Source organism: Pristiophorus japonicus, chromosome 3 (genome assembly GCF_044704955.1).
Source record: "Pristiophorus japonicus isolate sPriJap1 chromosome 3, sPriJap1.hap1, whole genome shotgun sequence".
NCBI classification, from domain to species: Eukaryota; Metazoa; Chordata; class Chondrichthyes; family Pristiophoridae; genus Pristiophorus; species Pristiophorus japonicus.
The window spans coordinates 248,641,444-248,664,090 of NC_091979.1; the positions used below are offsets into that span (position 1 = coordinate 248,641,444).

At 46.4% G+C, this 22,647-nt stretch overlaps 1 protein-coding gene across 1 annotated transcript in view; it reads left to right on the forward strand.

Moving 5' to 3' along the window:
- LOC139255589 (VPS10 domain-containing receptor SorCS3-like) overlaps positions 1 to 22,647 on the forward strand; it is a 450,963-nt gene that overhangs the window by 288,283 nt on the left and 140,033 nt on the right. The window contains exon 15 of the mRNA XM_070873959.1: positions 3,306 to 3,439. Within this exon, the coding sequence (XP_070730060.1) occupies positions 3,306 to 3,439 (134 nt within the window). The remainder of the gene's footprint in view (positions 1 to 3,305; positions 3,440 to 22,647) is intronic.

The following is a 22,647-nucleotide window of genomic DNA, read 5'->3' on the forward strand; positions in this document are numbered from 1 at the left end:
AGTTTTAAACAGGGGGCAACTCAAAGAGATGACACAATCGTGTTGAAATCATATTAGCAATAAATGTGTCTATGTGAAATTCCTGCCCGCTATTTTAATTTAAATGTGTTTATTTGTCTCTACTGAGCTCGATGCCAGAAGGGTTAAGCAGTGTTTGTTCACTTCAGCTTGTAAAACACCTGCTGTGTATCTTCCCTGTGCCTATGTTTTTCTCTCTTTTCCTCATTGCTCTGATTCCTTCCTTTCGCCCCGCACCCCCCGCCTGAGCGTGGCTGAGTGGAGTGGCCAGCAGGTGGCTTCATTCTTCACACCTCCGAGCAGCTGTCCTTTGATCAGCTACCAGAAGGTGCGAGAGCTGCCCCCAGTGGCTCGTCCCCTGGTGTGCCCTCCCTCCCTGATCTCTTTTATGTGCCTCCCCACAACAGCATGGCTGAGATCAATGGCTCGTCGCATCGAGACTCGCAAGAGGGAAGGAGGGGCAGAGTCGAAGCTATGCCTTCTCACTCTGTAACTCCAGCTCCAGTACCTTGAGCTGCGCTGCTGCCGACCCATTGTACAGATACAGGTACAGATATAGCCAGATTGCTGCCTTCAACTTGAAAAGAGACAGGTGCACTCATGTGGTGAGGTGTTACACTTTTAATTGGGTGTCCCTGATTCAAACCCTCTTACTGTCAAAAAGTTCCCACAAAAGTAAATCCTTGAATCAGCTCCATTCTACCTGGATGCTAGATTGGAGCATCTAATTAATAGAGTTATCAGATACAGTAGCGTAGTGGTTATGTTACAGGACTAGTAATCCTGGGCTAATGATCTGGAGACATGAGTTTGAGTCCCATCATTGTCATCATTGGCAGTCCCTTGAAATCGAGGAAGACTTGCTTCCACTCCAAAAGTGAGTTCTCAGGTGACTGAACAGTCCAACGCGGGACCCACGGTCTCTGTCACAGGTGGGGCAGACAGTGGTTGAAGGAAAGGGTGGTCGGGGTGTCTGGTTTGCTGCACGCTCCTTCCGCTGCCTGCACTTGTTTTCTGTATGCTCTCGGCTCAACGCTCTCTCGGGTGCTCTTCCTCCAGTTAGGGCCATCTTTGGCCAGGGATTCCCGGGTGCCGGTGGGGATGTTGCACTTTATCAAGGAGGCTTTGAGGGTGTCCTTGAAACATTTCCTTGCCCACCTGGGACTTGCTTGCCATGTAGGAATTCCAAGTAGAGCGCTTGCTTTGGGAGTCTTGTGTCGGGCATGCGGGCAATGTGGCCCATCACAGCAGCTGGGGAATTTAAATTCAATTATATAAAATCTGGAATAAAAAGCTACAGGATTGTCGTAAAAACCCATTTGGTTCACTAATATCCTTTAGGGAAGGAAATCTTCCTTCCTTACCCGGCCTGGCCTATATGTGACCCCAGACCCACAGCAATGTGGTTGACTCTTAACCGCCCTCTGAAATGACCCAGTGGCTCACCACCACCTTCTCGAGGGCAATTAGAGATGGGCAATAAATGCTGATCTTGCCGGTGATGCCCACATCCTATGAATGAATTTAAAAAGAATTAACTAGATGAGTTCAAGAGGTTATAAAGTCAGCTCCATAATACACGTGTTCTAAGAGTTCACCTTTTCTGTGGTCAATCACTTCCAACAGTCACATGAAGGTTCTGGAATATGTCAAAGTAATGAGGCACAGATACCTTGACACCATGTCCTAATTTCACTCCCCTAACTCCTCAACCATCCTTGTAACAAAGGGTTCTCCGCAGGAGCGGGTAAGGGATGAGGTATTTCTAACCCACTGAGGAGTTATTTTTGAGTTTAGTCCCCAATGTTAGCCTCTTGTCCCCCACACTGAATATTCTGTTCCAATATTCGTTCTGATTTCCCAACCATTTCTCAGCATCAAGTTGAACTACTAATTCCACATTGTGTGGTATGTTTGAAGCTGAACTCCATTTTGAGAACATTCTTCAGGCCATTTCACTACCTATGGCCAGCCTTTAATTAACTGTTGACTCTGAGCAACTTTGATTTTACATAAAACTATAAGGGAGACCAGGGTGAGAAGGGAAGTTCCTTCATCGCCTCCCTTGGAACAAAATAGCAAAATTGCTATCGGTATTCCTTCGCTGTAGAAATTGATCCAGTTACCTTTCAAAGTTGCGAGAAGATCCTGAATCATCTTCCTTCTATGGAACTCAGTGAAGAAAATACTATTACTTTCCTGATCTCTAACCTTGCTTGAGGGTTTAGAATTTTTCACTTATGCCCTCTAGTCCTGTGCTCCCGTGGGAATTAAATTAACTTGCTTACCTCAACCTTCTCTATACTTCTGATCATTAAAAAAAAATCTGAATCATGTCTCCCTCAATTTTAATTTTTCCAGCAACAATATGTTACATGAGCCAGTTTGCTTGAAGAGTACCTGTTGCTGTCCTTTAACTTAAAAGAAAGATTGTGGGTGATAAGGATGGGACATAAGAACATAAGAAATAGGAGCAGGAGTGGGCCATTTGGCCCCTCGAGCCTGCTCCGCCATTCAATAAGATCATGGCTGATCTGATCATGGACTCAGCTCCACTTCCCTGCCCGCTCCCGAAAACCCTTTATTCCCTTATCTCTCTAAAACTCTGTCTTTCTCCGCCTTAAATATATTCAATGCCCCAGCCTCCACAGCTCTCTGGGGCAGGGAATTCCATAGATTTACAACTCTCTGAGAGAAGAAATTCCTCCTCATCAGTTTTAAATGGGTGGCTCCTTATTCTGTGACTATGCCCCCTAGTTTTAGTTTCCCCTATGAGTGGAAATATCCTCTGTGGGTGAATGATCCTTAAAGGTAGACAGACCACAGTGTGGAAGAGGGGTGGTAATAGTTTGAGCTTAGTCCTCAATGTTAGCCACAATAAGGAAAGTTCCGTTCCAATAAAGATCTGCATGGTTTGATTTAGTACTAACTTCCCAACCATTTCTGAATATTCAGTTAGAATCATGGACTCGTAGAATGGTTTCAGCACAGAAGGAGGCCATTCGGCTCATCGAGCCAGTGCCGGCTCTCTGCAAGAGCACTTCAGCTCATCCCACTCCCCCGCCCTTTCTTGCAAAATCTTTTCCTTAACTACTAATTCGATATTGTGCCGTGACTTTCATGCTGAACTCCATTTTGAGAAGACGCTTCAGGCAATTTGCAGAGTGCCATCATTGAAACTAGATTTAAGACTACAGGTAGATGTCAGAACCGAAAGGATTGACCATGCTCATAAGGCAATTGACTGATTTGACTCCGAGTTTCTGATAAATGTGTTTTCTTTGAAGGGAGAGCCTTGCATTATGGGGGAGATGCGGCTATACAAGAGACGCAGCCCAGCAACGCGGTGCATTCTGGGAAAGAAGTACAGTGGAGCAGTGACATCAGTGCCGTGTACCTGCACAGACTTGGACTTTGAGTGGTAAGTGCCCTTGTTAATGTTTCACCGAGAACACAGCAAGGCATCTTGTGTCTGTACCGGGACTGAGAGCCGCCTCACACAACTCCCCAGATTGTCCCACCTTGTAATGATATATCTTTGGGGTGAGCTTGGTTTCCAGCAGTGTGCTGCTCCACACTTGCTCCAAAACCAAGTTGGTTTAGTTCTGGAAATGGTTTTATGGGAAAACTGCGCAGGCGGCAGAAACTCTCACCGGGCTGCATCAGAAAACCATGAGCGCATTGCCCGAAGTTTACTATCAACAACAACAACTTTTATTTATATCGTGCCTTTAACGCAGTAAAACGTCCCATGACGCTTCACAACAGTGTTATAAGACAAAACAAATAAATTTGACACCGAGCCACATAAGAAGAAATGATATGGCAGATGACCAAAAGCTTGGTCAAAGAGGTAGGTTTACATATCTGCTGATTTACATTTAGTCTCATCTCTAGCCATTATATTTTTTAACCTTATTTGGTTTACAGGACTGCATTTGCCAAGAGCTTGTGTGCTGACGTGGACTTGTACACAGCAGGCAGCTTATTGGAAGATGTCCTGTGCACTGCTCGCCATTTCTCCGTCCCTTGACGGAAGCTGGTTGCATGTTCCGATCATCAGCCACTGCATGCAAGGCTCATGGCTCAAGGTTTCGTAACATTTCACACACATACACACACACACACACACACACGGGGGCTATTTTAACCCCGCTTGCTCAGCAGAAACCTGGCGAGTAGGCGGTTAAAATCGCCCTGGCTCTTACCTGACCGAAAGCTGCCACCATCGCAGCATCTGCACCTTTAACCTGCACTCCTGAACAGGCAGCAAGGACAGGTTCCCGGAGCTAACGGGGTCCTTCTTTACATGTGTACGTTGTAGCCCGATAGCATCATCAAGACCCGACTGCAATTTTTATTCAGGCTCGAGCGGGGAATCCACCTGAGTGAAAATTGGAACAAGTTTCCACGTCGCTTTAGTCGAGGCTTTGGTTCGCAAAGTTTGATCCTATTTGTGATTTTAATCAGAAGTTTAGTTTCGGGATGCTTGTTCTGGATTCTTGAAATCTATTGTTTCAAGAAAGGTCAGGCTGTTGTTTCAATCCAACAGCCAACGGGCTGCAAGAAATGATGCGATACAATAACCTGGGGTTTGACGGTCGGGCTGCCAACCCTCCGGGATCACCCTGGAGTCTCCTGGAATTCAAGCTCAATCTGGGCACTCCCGTCAGCAACCCGGGAAAAAGTGCATAAGGGTATTGAAACAAATGGGACTGGATGTTCAGTCTTCTGCCGTCCCTGTTAGTGCCCCGGAGGGGTGGCAATGGTGGCGGTAAGCACGTCTGAGCGGGCGGTCAGTTGCCAACGTGCCACCGAGACTTTCGGTGTCAGTTTCGGCGGGGCGCAGAGCATTACCGCCCGGAGGAGGTGAGCCAGTGTGCAATGCCCCTGGTTGCGACACCAGCTCGATTTTTGACTCCAGCCCGATCCGTACAGCGCTGTGCTTAGACCGCCGGGCGTTTCAAACTGTCGCGGCTACAGTAAGGTAAGTAATGTCGACCTCAGGTAAGTGTGATTGTTTCTTATTAAATTTTTTTGCGATTTATGTTGTGGTGGCGTGGGCTATTTCTTATGACTTTTTTTGGTGGATTTTCTGCAGGTTTTTTTTTGCCCCCCAGACCTCTCTTCCGGCACTCCGAGGCCGGCTGTTTAGCTTGGGATTTTCCCAAGCTCGGCCGGCCCAGCACCCTAAGAGAGGTGTGTAACGCCTCCCTTAGTGCTCTGCCCTACACTCAGCACCCAGCTGCCCAATTTTGCTGACTGAGGCGCAAACTGTTCCCGGGCGCAAACTTTACCGCCCCGTCGTCATTACTGCCCCGAAATCAGCAAAGCCGAAAATCCAGCATGGTGCGCTTTTTCATTTTCTTTGAACATTTTTATTTGTTTGTTGTAAAAATATTGGAGATGGGAAAAAAAATTGATTGGGCGGGGTGGTTGGAGGCGGGAGATCATGGGGTGAAACCATCAGGAATGTGTCCAACGTTTCCAATGCTAGATTTAAATGACAGCCAGAACTTTATTGGTTTTAATTTCCAGTATCTCTCCCAAAAGCTGCGGTAACTGAGCAATGCTGTCCATAAAAAATCTATAAAATGTTAAGTGTTCGATGTATGGCACGCACCCCGTATAAGGGCATCACTAAGCTGTGACATATCGTCACGCCTGCAGTGACACACTTTTACCACTAGAGGGGGTTTGATAAGCTCCAGAATCTGCATATCTCCATGCCGACAACTACAGCATCACCAATGGACTCTTCGGGAAAACTGCTTTTCCCATGGATAACAAGTGTAATGGTAATTTGAATTTGGGTGACAAAAATACAATCATTTTAATCAGTTAGTTCTCTTCTCACATTTTAGGCAGCAAAAGCTACGTTCTCCCTATTACTGTAACCTCCTCCAGCCACACAACCCTCTGAGAACTCTGCCTTCCTCCAACTCTGGACTCTTGCGCGTACCCACTCTCCTCGCCCCACGAAACAATGTTTCTGCCGATCTTCCGCTGAAATTGGAGCAGGCGACTGGGAGGAAATTCCCAGCGAATCTAAGCAGGTCTCATTTCCGTCTCAGTTTACCCTGCACAGATAAGAAAGGGAGAAATCGGCTGAATATAAAGTTAACAGCTCGAAGTTAAAATGCTCGAAGGGTTTTGGAAAAATCCTCAGTTTTGACTTTAGCTTGTTAGAGTGCTCAGCATAGTCACAGCGTAGATTCTGCTGGCTTCTGTTTGGACTGTTGCTCTGACACCTTTTAGGTGGACCCCAGCACATTAAACTGTGTTTCTATATTTTTTGCCAGTGTGATTTTCAAAGGAGTTCTAGGGGTTGAAATTGGGTTTTGGATGCCGCCCGTGACAGCCGGTGCTAGGCAACAAACAGGCGGCAAAAGTCTACCTTCGTCGTTAGGCGGTGTCCACGCCCCGGCTGAAATTCAGTCAGCTCTTTGGCAGAGGCGACAAGAGGCAATGTCGCGCCGGTTATTCCACCCACGTGGTGACATCATCCAGCGTATGATGCCTCTTTAACGCCTCTGTCGCGATATTTGCTTTGTCCGGCTGCCGTACCGACAGGGACACAGGTGGTCACAGAGCGGTTCTCGGGCGGAATCGCCCAGAAAGGAAGGTAAGTTTTTCTCTCTATTTATCTCTGTATGTTTTTCCATTAGTTTTAAGAGTGGGGAAGTGTGCGAGTGGATCGGAGAAGTTTTAGGGGTTTTTTTCTTCCCGTTTTTTTTCCCTAGCATGGCGACAGCCTCCCGTCGGGAAATTCAGTCAGCCTCCTGAGCTCCTGCCCGAGGATGCGTGTACAACGCCACTTCTTAGTGCTGCTCTCTCATCTTTGGGAGTTAAAACTGAATTTAGCAGTTTGAGCCTCCACCTAGCGCCCGGCGCTAAATTCAACACTCAGACAGTGACACCGCCTCAAAAACAGCCATAACCAATTTCTACCCCCAAGATTCTCGTGAACTTCCTTGTACTTTCGTTCCTTAACAACCTGACTCTGCCCAAAGAATCTTAATTCAATAAAAAAAAGTTTCACTCGCAAGAGAATATTTATTGACCTGGCCTCCACTTGACATTTCCAAGGATGTTATTTTAGGATCAAGCGGCTTGGCTGTTCTGACTGCTCCTTGGTTGGGAATGGCACTGCGGGAAGCTCTATCTTTATCTTGAAAATGTTGAATCCTGCTGTTGATTGTGCCCTGGATAAGCATTCTGATGATTTCAGCAGTTATTAAAAGGGCTTCAAGTAGACTGGATTTCTAGCACACAACTCCTGTAATATTCAGTTTTACATCAACACAACAACAACAACTTGTATTCATATAGCACCTTTAATGTAGTGAAATGTCTCAAGGCGCTTTACAGGAGTATTGAGATACAAAATTTGACACCGAGCCGCATAAGTAGAAATCAGCGCAGGTGACCAAAAGCTTGGTCAAAGAGGTAGGTTTTAAGGAGCGTCTTGAAGGAGGAAAGAGAGGTAGAGAGGCGGTGAGGTTTAGGCAGGGAATTCCAGAGCTTGGGGCCTGAGGCACAGCCACCATTGGTTGAGCAATTATAATCAGGGATGCTCAAGAGGGCAGAATTAGAGGAGCGCAGACATCTCGGGGTGGGGGGGGGGGGGTTGTGGGGCTGGAGGAGATTACAGAGATAGCGAGGGGCGAGGCCATGGAGGGATTTGAAAACAAGGATGAGAATTTTGAAATCGAGGCGTTGCTTAACCGGAAGCCAATGTAGGTAAGCGAACACAGAGGGTGATGGGTTAGCGGGACTTGGTGCGAGTTAGGACACGAACAGCCGAGTTTTGGATCACCGCTAGTTTACATAGGGTAGCATGTGGGAGGCCAGCCAGGAGTGCGTTGGAGTAGTCAAGTCTAGAGGTAACAAAGGCACGGATGTACCTTTGGTCTTTGAAGACTTAAAGTTCTAATATAGCCACACATGCTGCTCAGATTTGCTCACGGTGGACCTACATTTGGTCTCTCCCTCACCCCACCCCAGGCTTACTCTGCACTTTGGCCTTAAACTAAATGTGGAGCATCCAGCAGAGTATCACCAGACATAAATATTCAATGAGGGAGCTGGCCTCGCAACTGAAAAGTGGGGAAGTCATGGATGGGTTGTGAAGGGAGGCACAGCTGTTGAAGATGGTGCTTGAGAAATCATCAATATTCAACAAGTGCCTCTTGGGACATGAAGTCTTCTTTCAGGACATGAGCAGTGCTAGATGGAAAGCTCTAGCAAAGCTGATTTTGTAAAATTAAGATGTGCAATAAAAACTCCTGCACGGATGGTAGAGGTTTACTTTAATCTTCACAGGTTAACTCGCACTGCGGTACAGATCCCATAGCTTCTGTCTGTCTTCCCCTCGTTGATCCTGGAAACCGGTCATTGTGTGAGGCTGGATAGTATTTACAGCACAGAAGCAGGCCATTTCGCCCAACAGGTCCATGCCGTGTTTGCACTCCACACGAGCCTCATCACACCCTTCTTTATCTCACCCCAGCAGCGTATCCGTCTATTCCTTTTTCCTTCATGTGTTTATCTAGCTTCCCCTTAAATGCACCTATGCAAGTCGCCTCAGCTACTCCCTATGGTAGCGAGCATACTCAACTGATGTCTGCACAAGTGCTCTGATCCAGCAAAATTCGCAGGGCATAAGTAGGAGCAGGAGTAGGCCATTCGGCCCCTCGAGCCTGCTCCGCCATTCAATGAGATCATGATTGATCTTCTACCTCAACTCTACCTTTCTGCACTATCCCCACATCGCTTCATTCCTTTAATATCCAAAAATGTATCAATCTCTGTCTTGAATATACTCAACGACTGAGCATCCAGTGATCATGAGTGGTAACCTTCGCCAATCTTCCCTCTTCCCAGCACAGGGGTTCCAAGACCAATTGCCCCAATCACCGCCCTGACTGAGACCAGCTGAGTAAATGTAAATGGGGAATTGACCGTTAGACCTCCATGGTCCGTATAACTCAGTTGCATAGTGATTTTGTCTCCTGGACTATTTGGGGAGAAGGAGACTTACAACATAGTTTCAGTATTCCCATTCTTCATTGTCTGGAAGATAACACTTTGAGAGAATGAAACCGACCAGTAGCAGTCGCTGGGCTTGACTCCAATCAGCCAAACGGAACTGAGTCTGACATGACCTGCCCCAGTAAATGTACTACTCTTTTCCTCCAGGATAAGGTCAGTGTCAAATCTAGCTCAGTACAAACTTACGTTTAAATGTACCTTCTCCACATTCCAAAGCAAGGAAAGGTTTAGTAATGTATTTGCTTCATGGGCTCTTTGCTTAAGAATTCATAGAAAAACATTGCTATTCAGAACTAGTTGGTTTCTTAACAAAGGTTTGACAATCACACTACATATTGTGGCTCTCGTATTGGACTGTTCAGCCACCAAAGAACTCACTTCAGGAGTGGAAGCAAGTCTTCCTCGATGCCAAGGGACTGCCTATGATGACACATTTACCAGTTCATCCACTGGGCTCACAACTGCATACCTCATCGTGGATGATCTAGACCCAACTGGCTGGGGTTTTATTGAGTCTGTTGAACATCACCTGACTGGCTAAGCCACTCATGATGAAACAGCTCTACAATTATTTTGTTGTATACTTTAATCAAGTGCCCCCTGATTAAAGGGGGGGTCACACTCCAAAACCTTTTTAGGTGCCCCCTTGTTTTTTTGTGTGTGTTTTTTTTCTGAGGGCACCAAAACACAAATTATACAAGTGCCCCCTGGCTAAAAGTGCGGTGGGTGGGGGTACTAAAACCGACAAACATAGACAAATTAACCTTTAGACAAGTGGTTCAAATTAAAATTTGATTGCCAGGGGTGATGATGCATTCCAGTCCCTCCGGTGCCTACCTTTGCAACAGCTCCACAAACCTGTGAGCATACTTACAGGTGCATACATTACAGGTATCGGGTCTGAAGACAGGTCTGCAACAGAAATATAAAAGTGTCTGTTCTCTCTACGAATGCTGACTGACTGCTGTGTCGCTCCAGTATTTTCTGGTTTTGTTTCAGTTATCTCACCACCATCTTCTGACTCAGAGACGAACTTACTGGTTTTCTTACCCAAGGAAAGAGGGAGTGCAATGAAGGTTCACTAGACTGGTTCCTGGGATTAGGGGATTGCCCTAATTAGAGGAGAGATTGAGTAGACTAGGCCTATATTCCCTCGAGCTTAGAAGAATGAGAGGTGATCTAATTGAAACACGTAAAATTCTTGAGGTGTTTGACAGGGTTAATGCTGAGAAAATGTTTCCCCTGGCTGAGGCATCTAGAATACGGGGTCACAGGATAAGGGGTCGGCCAGTTAGGACTGAGATGAGGAGAAACTTCTTCACTCAAAGGGTTGTGAATCTACCTCTACCCCAGAGGGCTGTGGAAGCTCAGTCATTGAGTATATTCAAGACAGAGGTTGCTAATTTTTTGCAGAACTAAGGGAATTAAAGGGATATGGGAATAGTGTGGGAAAGTATTGAGGTAGAAGATCAGCCATGATCTTATTGAATGGCGGAGCAGGCTCGAGGGGCCAGATGGCCTACTCCCGCTCCTATTTCTTATGTTCTTAGGGAACCCACTGAGCCTCAGCTGACACATATGACGGATAATACTGGCAATCCATATGAAGTAAAGTAAAATGGGCTGTGCTAGGAAGGTCAGTCAGCAGACAGTCTACAGTTGCTTATTAACTCTGATATAGACAAAGCTCATCGAGGCTCCAGTGCCTGTAATCTCATTTGACGCAGGAAAGAGTGGAGAGTGAATAATCTGCACCTGTTCTGTCTAAACTGCAAATAGCGGGGCTTTCTAAACTGCCGCAAGTTGCTTTTATAAAGAGCTAACTGCAGCATTGCCGAGCAGTGACTTATTGTTGGCGTGCTCTCCGTTGACAAGGGAAACTCGACATGAATGTCCAATGTTCCTGCTCTTCTTTATCATCGCCACAGGATTATTAGCAGAGCTTATATCCATAAGAGTTTTCAGATAAAAGCTTTGAAAGCCTGAGAGTTGATAGGCGCAGATATATAAATCAGTGCCTCTTACAAAACCCGAGTGGTCTAATTCTGAGGTCGTAACACTGAACAAGCACTGTGCGTCTCACGGCACAAGTGCCTCTCGCTCCACAAGGAGAATGGATTGACCTATTTGGGCATGATAAGAGCCCAGTGATTTGCATGGCATCACATCCCAAGAAATCTCTAGCTCGTCGTGACTTGCAAGTGTCTCGATTCATCATAAAAAGGTGCCAGATGTAGTCACAATACAGACTGATCAAGAGAACGCTGGATTGTCGCCTCTCCATCTGTGGCACAGAACTAATAACATTTAGAATGGATGTAGTAGCTCGGCTGAACGATCTGTTGAACGTTCTGTCCGCAACGATCGCGAGTCCAGTCGACTCCGTAGCCCCCACCGGACCCCAGAGCATCGTCAACATGAGTAGCATAGGTGTCTATCAGAGAATTTACTAATGGGATTCAAATGAATGATTGGTGACAATTATGGCATATTATGCACTTAATATTCAAAAATCATTTCCTGCAAGGTTTTATTCCCATATGTTCATGGGTTAGTGGTTGTAAAGTCGGGGAAAGCAAGAGGACATAGCCGGCAGCTGAAAATATAAGATGGGGCAACATTTTGGAAACCTGTGCTGGAAGCAGTTAATACAATTTGCTGTGCTTAGTTTGTAATTATATTTGCGCTTAAATGCTGCCACTTTTAAAAAAAATATACTAAAAAATAATAAAATGTCATATCATATACAGGTATTAAAGTTATAATATATATAATATATTATATATATTGTAACAAAGCTAGGTGGGAATGTGAGGAGGATGCAAAGAGGCTTCAAGGGGATATAGACAGGCTAAGTGAATGGGCAAGAACATGGCAAATGGAAATAATGTGGAGAAATGTTATTCACTTTGGTAGGAAAAATAGAAAAGCAGAGTATTTCCTAAATGGTGAGAGATTGGGAAGTGTTGGTGTTCAGAGGGACCTGGGTGTCCTTGTACACGTTAACAAAGTTAGAAAGAAAATGGTATGTTGGCCATTATTACAAGAGGATTTGAGTATGAGAGTAAAGACGTCTTGCTGCAATTATATAAGTCCCTGGTGAGACCGCACCTGAAGTATTGTGTACAGTTTTGATTGCTGAAATTGCCCCCTGCTGGAAACGCGGCGCACTTACCGTGTTTGAGCTGTTTTCACCGTCGCGGTGAATGTGGTTGCCTCTTGCGCGAAATTCTGTTCTTTGGCATTCGGTCATAATGGGGGCGGAAGTGCACTGGAGAGTGGAGAGTGGAAGTTCGGCCACTAGAGGAGTGGAAGTTGGGGGCGGGTGGAGTGTCCGGCACTGTCAGTTATTCAGTGTAGCGCCGATGATTCCACAAAAAATCGGCGGTCATGCCACTCCGCATCGTGGCCGCTGATTTCCTACAGTAACAGGCCTTAAGGGAAGGGGCAATTTCGGCCCCTTGGTCTCCTTACCTAAGGAAGGATATACTTTCTATAGAGGAAGTGCAACGAAGATTCACCAGATTGATTCCTGGGATGGGGGGGATTGTCCTACGAGGAGAGACTGAGTAGACTTGGCCTATATTTCCTAGAGTTTAGAAGAATGAGAGGTGATTTCATTGAAACATACAAAATTCTTACAGGGCTTCACAGCGTAGATGCAGGGAGGATGTTTCTCCTGGCTGGGGAGTCTAGAACCAGGGGTCACAGTCTCAGAATAAGGGGTCGGCCATTTAGGACTGAGATGAGGAGGAATTTCTTCACTCTGAGGGTGGTGAATCTTTGGAATTCTCTATCCCAGAGGGCTGTGGAGGCTCAGTCATTGAGTTTAGTCAAGACAGAAATAGATAGATTTTTGGATATTAAGGTAATCAAGCAATATGGGGATAGTGCAGGAAAATGGAGTTGAGGTAGAAGATCAACCATGATCTTATTGAATAGCGGAGCAGGCTCGAGGGGCCGAATGGCCTATTCCTGCTCCTATTTCTTATGTTCTTATAATATTAAAACATAACATAATTAAAATAATATAATTAATATATTGTATAATTAAAACAGAGGTGAGTGTCGAGATTTTTTGAATGAGCTGTTGGTTACGAGATAAGCAAAGTCGAGCCAAGAATCAGGACTCTCCATTCATTTACCTAAAGGGGGATTTTAACAACTGTTCCCACTAAGCTGTGCAGCCGAGTGGCCATGCGGCGATGCAGTTATCTGCAAAGTCCCGCATAGGCCGCTGACCGGCTTTTACATTCTAGATATCGCGCATGCACAGAAATGTAAAATTAATTGGACTGAGGATTAGATGCTGCCAGCCAACAATTTGTAAGGGCACAAAAAGGTCTTCTATGAACTCTGGGGCTATGGTAGATGTCGATCACGGACAAAAAACACATACCAGCCCACACTTTCGATCAACAAGGATGTGGCTTTAAACACACAATATATGGTAATGAAGTATTGCCTGGTGATTAAACATAATATTATTGTTTCTATAATTAGATCAGTGAATTGTCGCAATCCCTTGCCTTCTCCTTGCCTTCAGATTATGGAAGAGAACCATCAAATTAAATGGTTTAGGCTATAACCTACAAATCAGGTTTATTAGAGAGATTTTATTTTAAACAATACGACAGGTTTCAATTGATTACAGAATGTTTAATTGACATCTCCTCCTCAGATATGAAAATAATGCACTTCACTAACTCTCCTAATAATTTCAATGCAGGATCACACTCCTTAATCATCACCATAAGCAGTCCCTCAAAATCGAGGAAGACTTGCTTCCATTCTAAAAGTGAGTTCTCAGGTGACTGTACAGTCCAATACGGGAATTACAGTCACTGTCACAGGTGGGGCAGACAGTGGTTGAAGGAAAGTGTGGTGTCCCTGCACCGTACTACAAACTCACACGAGGCATGTACTGCAGACACAGTCACTACGTGACCTTAACCTTTATTCCCAGGACCAAGGAGTGCTGACCCTGGGTGGGACCTCCCCTTTTATACCTGGAAACCCAAGTGAGGAGTGTCTCCCACAAGTTCACCCCCTGTGGTCAGGGTTTGCATTTCCAGGGTACAAGTACAGTGTATAGGAGTTGCTTAAAGGTTACAGTTACATGAAGATTACCGTTGCATGATGGTTACATACATGACATCACCTCCCCCCTTACGTCTTTTTGTGTCAAAGCTTAAGTCTTTCAGGTGGTCGGCGCTCTCTCGTGGAGCGCCGCAGTTGTGGCTCTGGTGGCTGAGCCTCGGCATGCATCTCTGTCACCTGAGGTGATTGCGGCCTGTCCGGGCTGGCCGCAGGGACTGTGCATGCTGTGGATTGTCCTCGTTGCTCGCCCACTGGCAGTAGTGTGGGTGGCATCTCATGCTCTTCTTCAGGTTCCTCCGTGTCTATGCTGAACCTTTTCTTTACTTGGTCCAAGTGTTTGCGGCATGTCTGCCCATTGTTTAGTCTGACCACCATGACCCTGTTTCCTTCTTTGCCAATTACTGTGCCCTCAAGCCACTTGGGTCCCAAAGCATGGCTAAGAACAAATACCGGGTCATCTATTTCTATACACCTCCCCCTTGAGTTTCGATCATGGAGCTCGGTTTGGGACTGGCGCTTGCCCTCAACAATGTCTGCCAGGTCTGGGTGAATGAGGGACAGCCGCTTTTTAAGTGTGCATTTCATGAGGATTTCCGCTGGCGGGACTCCCGTGAGAGAGTGCGGGCGGGACCTGTAGGCCAGCAGGAGGTGCAATAAGCGGTACTGAATGGAGGGTCCTTGGATGCGTAGTATGCCCTGTTTTATGACTTGGACCGCAAGTTCTGCCTGGCCATTGAAAGCCGGCTTGAACGGCGCTGTCCGGATGTGTTTGATACCATTGCCCGACATAAACTCCTGGAATTCATGGCTGGTGAAACACGTGCCATTGTCGCTGACCAGGATGTCCAGCAAACCGTGGGTTGCGAAAACCGTACGCAGACTCTCCACGGTGATGGATTTCGTGCACGAGTTTAATATGATGCACTCGATCCATTTCGAGTATGCATCGACAACGATCAGGAACATTTTCCCCATGAACGGGCCTGCATAGTCTACGTGAATACGTGACCATGGCCTGGTGGGCCAGGGCCACGGGCAGAGTGGGGCCTCCCTGGGGGCATTGCCCAGCTGGGCGCACGTCGTGCACCTGCGAACCCAGTGTTCCAGGTCTGAGTCAATCCCCAGCCACCATACATGTGACTGGGCAATGGCCTTCATTAACATGATGCCAGGGTGCTCGCTGTGGAGTTCCCTGATGGACGTTTCTTTGCTTTTCTGGGGCATGACTACGCGGCTGCCCCATAGCAGGCAGTCGGCTTGGATGGAGAGCTCATCCATCCGTCTCTGAAACAGTCTGACATCCTCGGGGCACGCCCTGTTGCGGGCGCCCAATCCCCAATCAGGACACATTTGTTTATCATGGATAGGAGGTCCAGAGTTGGTCCAGATTGTGATCTGGCGGGCTGTGATGGGGGAGCCTGCGGTGTCGAAAGCCTCGACGGCCATGACCATCTCAGCGCTTTGCTCCACTGCCCCCTCGGTGGTGGCCAGTGGGAGCCTGCTGAGCGCGTCAGCGCAGTTTTCGGTGCCTGGCCGGTGCCGTACGGTGTAGTCATACGCAGCCAGCGTGAGAGCCCATCGCTGTATGCGAGCTGACGCATTGGCATTGACAGCCTTGCTGTCGGACAACAGGGATGTTAACGGCTTGTGGTCTGTCTCGAGCTCGAACTGTCTACCGAAAAGATACTGGTGCATCTTTTTCACACCATAAACACAAGCAAGTGATTCCTTTTCGGCCATGCCGTATCCACGCTCTGCCTGGGAGAGTGACTTGGAGGCATAAGCCACCGGTTGGAGTCTGCCGTCGTCATTACCCTGCTGCAACACACACCCAACCCCGTAGGATGATGCATCGCACGTTAAAAAACAGTTTTTTACAGGGGTTGTACAAGGTCAACAGTTTGTTAGAACACAGCAGGTTCCTCACCTTTTTGAAAGTCCGTTCTTGACAGTCCCCCTAAAGCCATTCACAACCTTTACGGAGGAGCATGTGTAACGGCTCCAACAATGTGCTTCAGTTCGGCAGAAAGTTCCCGAAATTGTTCAAAAGTCCTAGGAATGATCGCAACTCCAATGTGTTGCTGGGCCTGGGTGTCCAGTGGATCGTTCTCAGTTTTTGATTCAGTGGTCCGGATCCCGTCTGCGGCAACCCTCCTGTCCAAAAACTCGACCTCTGGGGCCAAAAACACACACTTGGCCTTTTTCAGCCGCAAGCCTACCCGATCCAATCGGCGTAGCACCTCCTCCAGGTTGTGGAGATGTTCCTCGGTGTCTCGACCCGTTATAAGGATGTCATCTTGGAATACGATTGTTCCAGGAATGGATTTGAGCAAGCTTTCCATGTTTCTCTGAAAGATAGCTGCCGCCGAACGAATGCCAAATGGACACCTGTTGTAGATAAATAATCCCTTGTACGTCATGATGGTGGTCACAAGCTTGGATTCTTCAGCCAGTTCCTGAGTCATGTAGGCCGACGTGAGGTCCAGCTTCATGAACAGCTTGCCACCTGTCAGCGTGGCAAAAAGGTCCTCCGCTCTCGGGAGCGGGTATTGGTCTTGCAGCGACACTTGGTTGATGGTGGCTTTATAGTTTTGGAGAAGGGAGCCAAAGATTGGCAGTGGTTACGCTCTGAAATTGTTGAACTCGATGTTGACTCCAGAAGACTGTAAAGTGCCTAAACGAAAGACCGAGTTGGTTTATTGACAAAAGGTTTAGCAATCACACTACACATTACCAGTTCTTCCTCCATACTCACAACCACCTGCCTCATCGTGGATCCCCCAAACCCAACTGGCCGAGGTTTTATTGAGTCTTTTGAACATCATGTGACTAGCTAAGCCACTCCCAACTCAGCAGCTCCACAAACCTGTGAGCATACTCACCGGTGCATACATTAGACCCCCCCCACCACCACTACCTCTCAGAGATCGGAAAATCCAGAGAACGGTCCCGAGCCTGCCGTGGTACCGGGACCCTCTCGAAAAAAAGGCCGGACTTGCCATTTCTGGCCTCCTTTGGCCTTTTGAAGCTCGCCGCCCCCCCCAACCCCGCCCCAACTCTCATACACCACGCAGCATCACATATTTGTCAGTTTTTAGTTTCCGCACGGACTTACAGCCTTTGAGTGAGGGGTCCACTTGATGTTCATAAACCACTTGAGCTCCACTTTCACTGTTAATAACATCATCTCTGTAACCCATTCCTGGGGATCTGTTCTATACTTAATAATCTGCTCTGGAATGTCACACTCCATTATTTTAGCTGCCATTTTATCTCCCAGACCCAGAATGTACTTTAAAAAAACAAGCATGTGCATCAACCCAAAATGGTAAGATTAAGAATCTTAATTACACTTAAAGATATCTGGGATTTATTCAAAAAAAAGATGAACGGTTCAAGCTTGTAATCTTATTGGGGTGGGGCGGGTTTCAAAAGGACATTTTGAGCTTTACTCTCCTGTAACTCACTTCTTACTATCCATTATTGCACATTTCATTTTTCATTAGTGTGAACTATGACCCCTTCACCAAGCAATGAAATTATCCAGCATTCCCATGCAATCAAATATTTACAACACCAAAACCCAAACACGTTGACACTCGCTCCTTGGCCCTCTTAAAAGGTTGTGTCAAAAAATTCACATCTCTTTGTAATAACTAAAAAGATAACCTCATATATTATTTACACAATGAAACTCAAGAGACCATCTGCATGACTGATGCCTTAAATAATTCACTAATAATGACAAAATACAAGTTTAAGCAAATGTTGCTTTAAAAGACAATGGTCTTAAAAGTAAACTAAAACATTATTCCTCTATTTAACTATATTTGCTCAGCAAAATAACAGTTAAGAAACATATTTATTTAATGAGATGATGTTGCTACTATTTATCCATTGCCCAGATGATAAAACTACTACATTATGTATCCCTTGAGCATGCTTCAGTCGTGAATTAAATCCTTGATGACAGCAAATATCTACACAATAGAAAGACACTGCAATGATAAGCAGGGATCTTTTATTCCTACTAGTTCCTTCAGAATTCATCTATGCTCATTCTAACAAAATGGCCGATGTAGACATTTTAGTCAGTCTTGGGGAGGCTATCTGCACATGTGACGTAACCAAACACCTACCATAGAGCTTCAGAAGGAAAGCTCCCTATCGTAAGTCATAAAACATGGAAGGAGAAAAGTCCATTTCTGACCACAGGTCATCATCTGAAACATTAATGCTCTTTCTTTCTCCACAAATGCTGAGTATTTCCAACAGTTTCTGATTTAGTCCATTGTGTTCATTCCTTCCACACTCACAATCTACCGTATCGTTTCACCATTGAGGGTTAACATTCCACCCCTGGGCCAGGGCAGAGCAGGCTAGAATTTGGTTCGGATCCAGTTCCGCTGGGATTCCACGCCAAATAAAGTCCCGTCTTAAATTGGAGAGCGGGTGGGGGGGGGCAGAGCGCACCGGTCTTCTGCCTCCCCCACTCCTCCATATCAAGGCAACATATCTGGTACAGTTTCAGTCTGCCCTGGGAATAGTAGAAGCACTCCCCAGCTGAGAGCTGGAATGAGTTCCGTTGAGGTCCTTGGAAAGGCTACAGAAGTTGCCTAGACAAAGCAATGGATCCCAGAGGAGACCAATCACCTTAATTATAAAATATTCTGGTTTCTTTAGCCCCAGGATGAGCCTCTGAGCCACTCCATTGCTTACTACTTGGAACTCCTTCATGGCAAACGAGCCAAAGGTGGGCAGAGGAAACGTTACAAGGACATCCTCAAAGCCTCCCTGATAAAGTGCAACATCCCCACCGACACTTGGGAGTCCCTGGCCAAAGACCGCCTTAAGTGGAGGAAGTGCATCCAGGAGGGCGCTGAGCACCTCGAGTCTCATCGCCGAGAGCATGCAGAAACCAAGCGCAGGCGGCGGAAAAAGCATACGGCAAACCTGTTCCACCCACCCTTTCCATCAACGACTGTCTGTCCCACCTGTGATAGGGACTGTGGTTCTCGTATTGGACTGTTCAGCCACCTAAGGACTCACTTTTAAGAGTGGAAGCAAGTCTTCCTCGATTCCGAGGGACTGCCTATGATGATGCTTAGAATATATATAGGATAAGTTAACTTAATGGATGGGAGTATTGAGCTATAGGTGAATTCTCCTCCAGAGTGGGTATTAAATAACTGCTGTCACCATAACAGCTACGGGATGCCGTCTTGCATTTTTGTTACTATAGTTACAATGGAGTTTAATGCTAACGATCCTAAACATGACAGCCATACATCATAATGACCATCTGCACTAAAAGGTGCTAGTTTATTACGCCATCCAACTCATTTTATACGGCAGACTTTAATATTATCTTCTCTTACAACACTTAATCAGATTCCCGGGATTACAGGTATAAATCAGACAGACCTCTTCACAAAAGGCAGCGAAGATCCATCATGACAGAACCGTACTCACTTTGCACATCAACCTGGGAGGAAATGTTGTCATCAGAAGCATCCACTGTCAGGAGCTTAATTTAACGATTTAATTTTGGGGGTGCGGATATCCTGAACACCATTTTCTAATGGTCTGATATGGACAATGTCCATTCTGAATTATGTCCGTTACATACATTGACTTCCCGTTTCTCAATGCAGTAAATGTAAAATCTTCATCTTCATCTTTAAATCCTCCATAACCTCGGCCCCTCCCCCTCCCCCCAGGCTCTAGGAAAGATACTCGAGAAAGATTCAAGTTCACAGCTAGGGCAAGGGGAAACCTCCCAGGAAGTTTGGTCCGGTGGGTTAGGAGAAGGGGAGGAAGTGACAGAGGCAGCTGAATGGATGGTCTCAATCTTCGTGACAAAGAAATCCATGAGCTCCTCGTACATGTTGTTGGAGATGAGGGTGGAGAAGGCAATGGAGAGGGGTTTAAGAAGAAGGTTTGCAGTAGAGAAAAGAAGCCGGGGGTTATTCGGAATAGTGAGCGGTTTTGGCAGAGGGGAGCAGGACCTGATGGTGCTTTAAGTGCTCCATCCAGATCTGACGGTGAATGACTAAACAAATTGTCCGCCATATGTGTTCAAGTCCGTATCTCTTGGTCTTAAGGGAGTGGAGATGAGTGCTGTAGCAGGAAGGACGACCAGGGTGAGAGAGAGTAATAGTTTTAGACTAGGGCATCAAAGGTGGAGGTGAGGGTGTGGTTGAGCAGATCGGTAGCTGCAGAAATATTGTGGTGAATGGAGGGCCAAAGGCTGGCCCGGATTTTCCGTGGCCAATGACCGTGTCTGCATATGCGTCCATCCTCCCAGTGGATTTGCAGGATTTTGCTGAGGCAGCACTGGTGGTATTTCTCCAGTGCTTTGAGGTGTCTACTAAATATGGTCCACGTCTGTGAGCCATACAGGAGGGCGTGTATCACAACTGCCCTGTAGACCATAAGCTTGGTGCCAGATTTGAGGTCCTGGTCTTCAAACACTCTCTTCCTCAGGCAACTGAAGGCTGCGCTGGCGCACTGGAGGCGGTGTTGGACCTTGTCGTCGACGTCTGCCCTTGCTGATAGTGGGCTCCCGAGGTATGGAAAATGGTTCACATTGTCCAAGGCCACGCTGTGGAATTTGATGACTGGGGGGCAGTGCTGTGTGGTGGGGTCAGGTTGGTGGAGGACCATTGTCTTATGGATGTTTAGAATAAGGCCCATGCTTTCTTATGCCTCGGTGAAAATGTTGATGATGTATCTCAATGTGCGCAGACGCAAGCGTTGTCCGCGTACTGTAGTTCGATGACAGAGGATGGGATGACCTTGGATCTAGCCTGGAGGCGATGAAGGTTGAACAGGTTCCCATTGGTTCTATAGTTTAGTTCCACTCCAGTGGGGAGCTTGTTGAGAGTGAGATGGAGCATTGCAGCGATCATTGATAAAGTGTAACATCCCCACCGGCACCTGGGAATCCCTGGCCCAAGACCGCCCTAAGTGGAGGAAGAGCATCCGGGAGGACGCTGAGCACCTCGAGTTTCGTCGCCGAGAGCATGGCAGAAACCAAGCGCAGACAACGGAAGGAACGTGTGGCAAACCAGACTCTCCACCCACCCTTTCCTTCAACGACTATCTGTCCCACCTGTGACAGGGACTGTAATTCCCGTAATGGACTGTTCAGTCACCTGAGAACTCACTTTAGAGTGGAAGCAAGTCTTCCTCGATTTTGAGGGACTGCCTATGATGATGATAATGCGTACATGGCCATAAGTGCCTCGCAAGTTCTGGGTTTAGGCATGGACGAAAACCCGGATCTTGTGATTCTTGACAGATCCTCTGCATCCTGGGAAATGGACGTCCGCGGGCGGAGAGTTGGGCTGTTTGCCCAAATACTGCCCAGCAAATGCCCGTGAAACTCTTACACCTGGTAAAAGTAGGCATAGGGCCTTCTTTCACCACCACCGTAAGGGTGAAAATAAATCTTAAAATAAACTGTTTTAAGTCATTTTAACATTCAACAACCTGTGAAATAAGTTTTGCTATTTTTGGCCCCTTAAAAAACATTTTAAATTATTTTTAAAAAGTTAAATTTTTGTTTTCAATGTTTAATGAAATTGTGTTTTAATTAATTTTAAACATGCAATGATTATTTTTATTAAGATTGTAAAAAGTTATTTTTTGGGTGATTCCTATTAAGCTTAGAGGGATTCCGTACGGAAATGGAATCGCCATAAGCATAATGGGAATCCCCTTTGTGATTGGTTGGGCCGGCCCACATGATCCCAGGGGCGCTTGCAAACCGCCTGTGCCCCTGGGATACATGGGCCTCGGTGTGGGCCTGTGCGGAGAGGCCCAGGAGCACGAGTTTCCGTGGATCCAGGACCATCAGGTAGGTGCATAGATCTTTTGCCGTTCGGAGGCATCCGTCCACAGGAAGCCTCCGACCGCAAATTCAGGCCCTTTCTCTTGGAAGTGTAGGAACGGTTTCAGAATTCTTACATAAATCGCTGAGGATTTCAGGACGTGAGGCATTGGTAGCGGAGCCAGCATTCGACGGGTTCAAAGAAGTAAGAGCAATATTTGCTAAGCAGTTCGCTTAAATTGTTGACGTGGCAGCTGTCAGTATATTTTCAGTTTGCTTGCTGCGTGGTTGCCAGGGTGTTTATGATCTCGCAGGACCTGCTTCTGGAGGCTATTGTTTGGAGTTCAGCCAAAGGAGGTGTTTGTTCTGTCACTGGTCTCAGATATAATAAGTGTCTTGGAACTGTGGAATGACTTCCTCAGCGGTGTCTCATTGGAGATGTACTGAAAACAATACCAAATACACACGGAAACATTATGTTGATATTGAAGATTTAAAATTATTATTTGGCTCTTTATATAGTCGTTAATAATGTTTTAATATTTCCAGTTTTCTGGCTCTGTGGAATTTTAATTACTTTGAGTTGTAATCGCACTGAGCGATGTTAGCGGCAAAGGTATTAACACAAAATTCCGCTATCA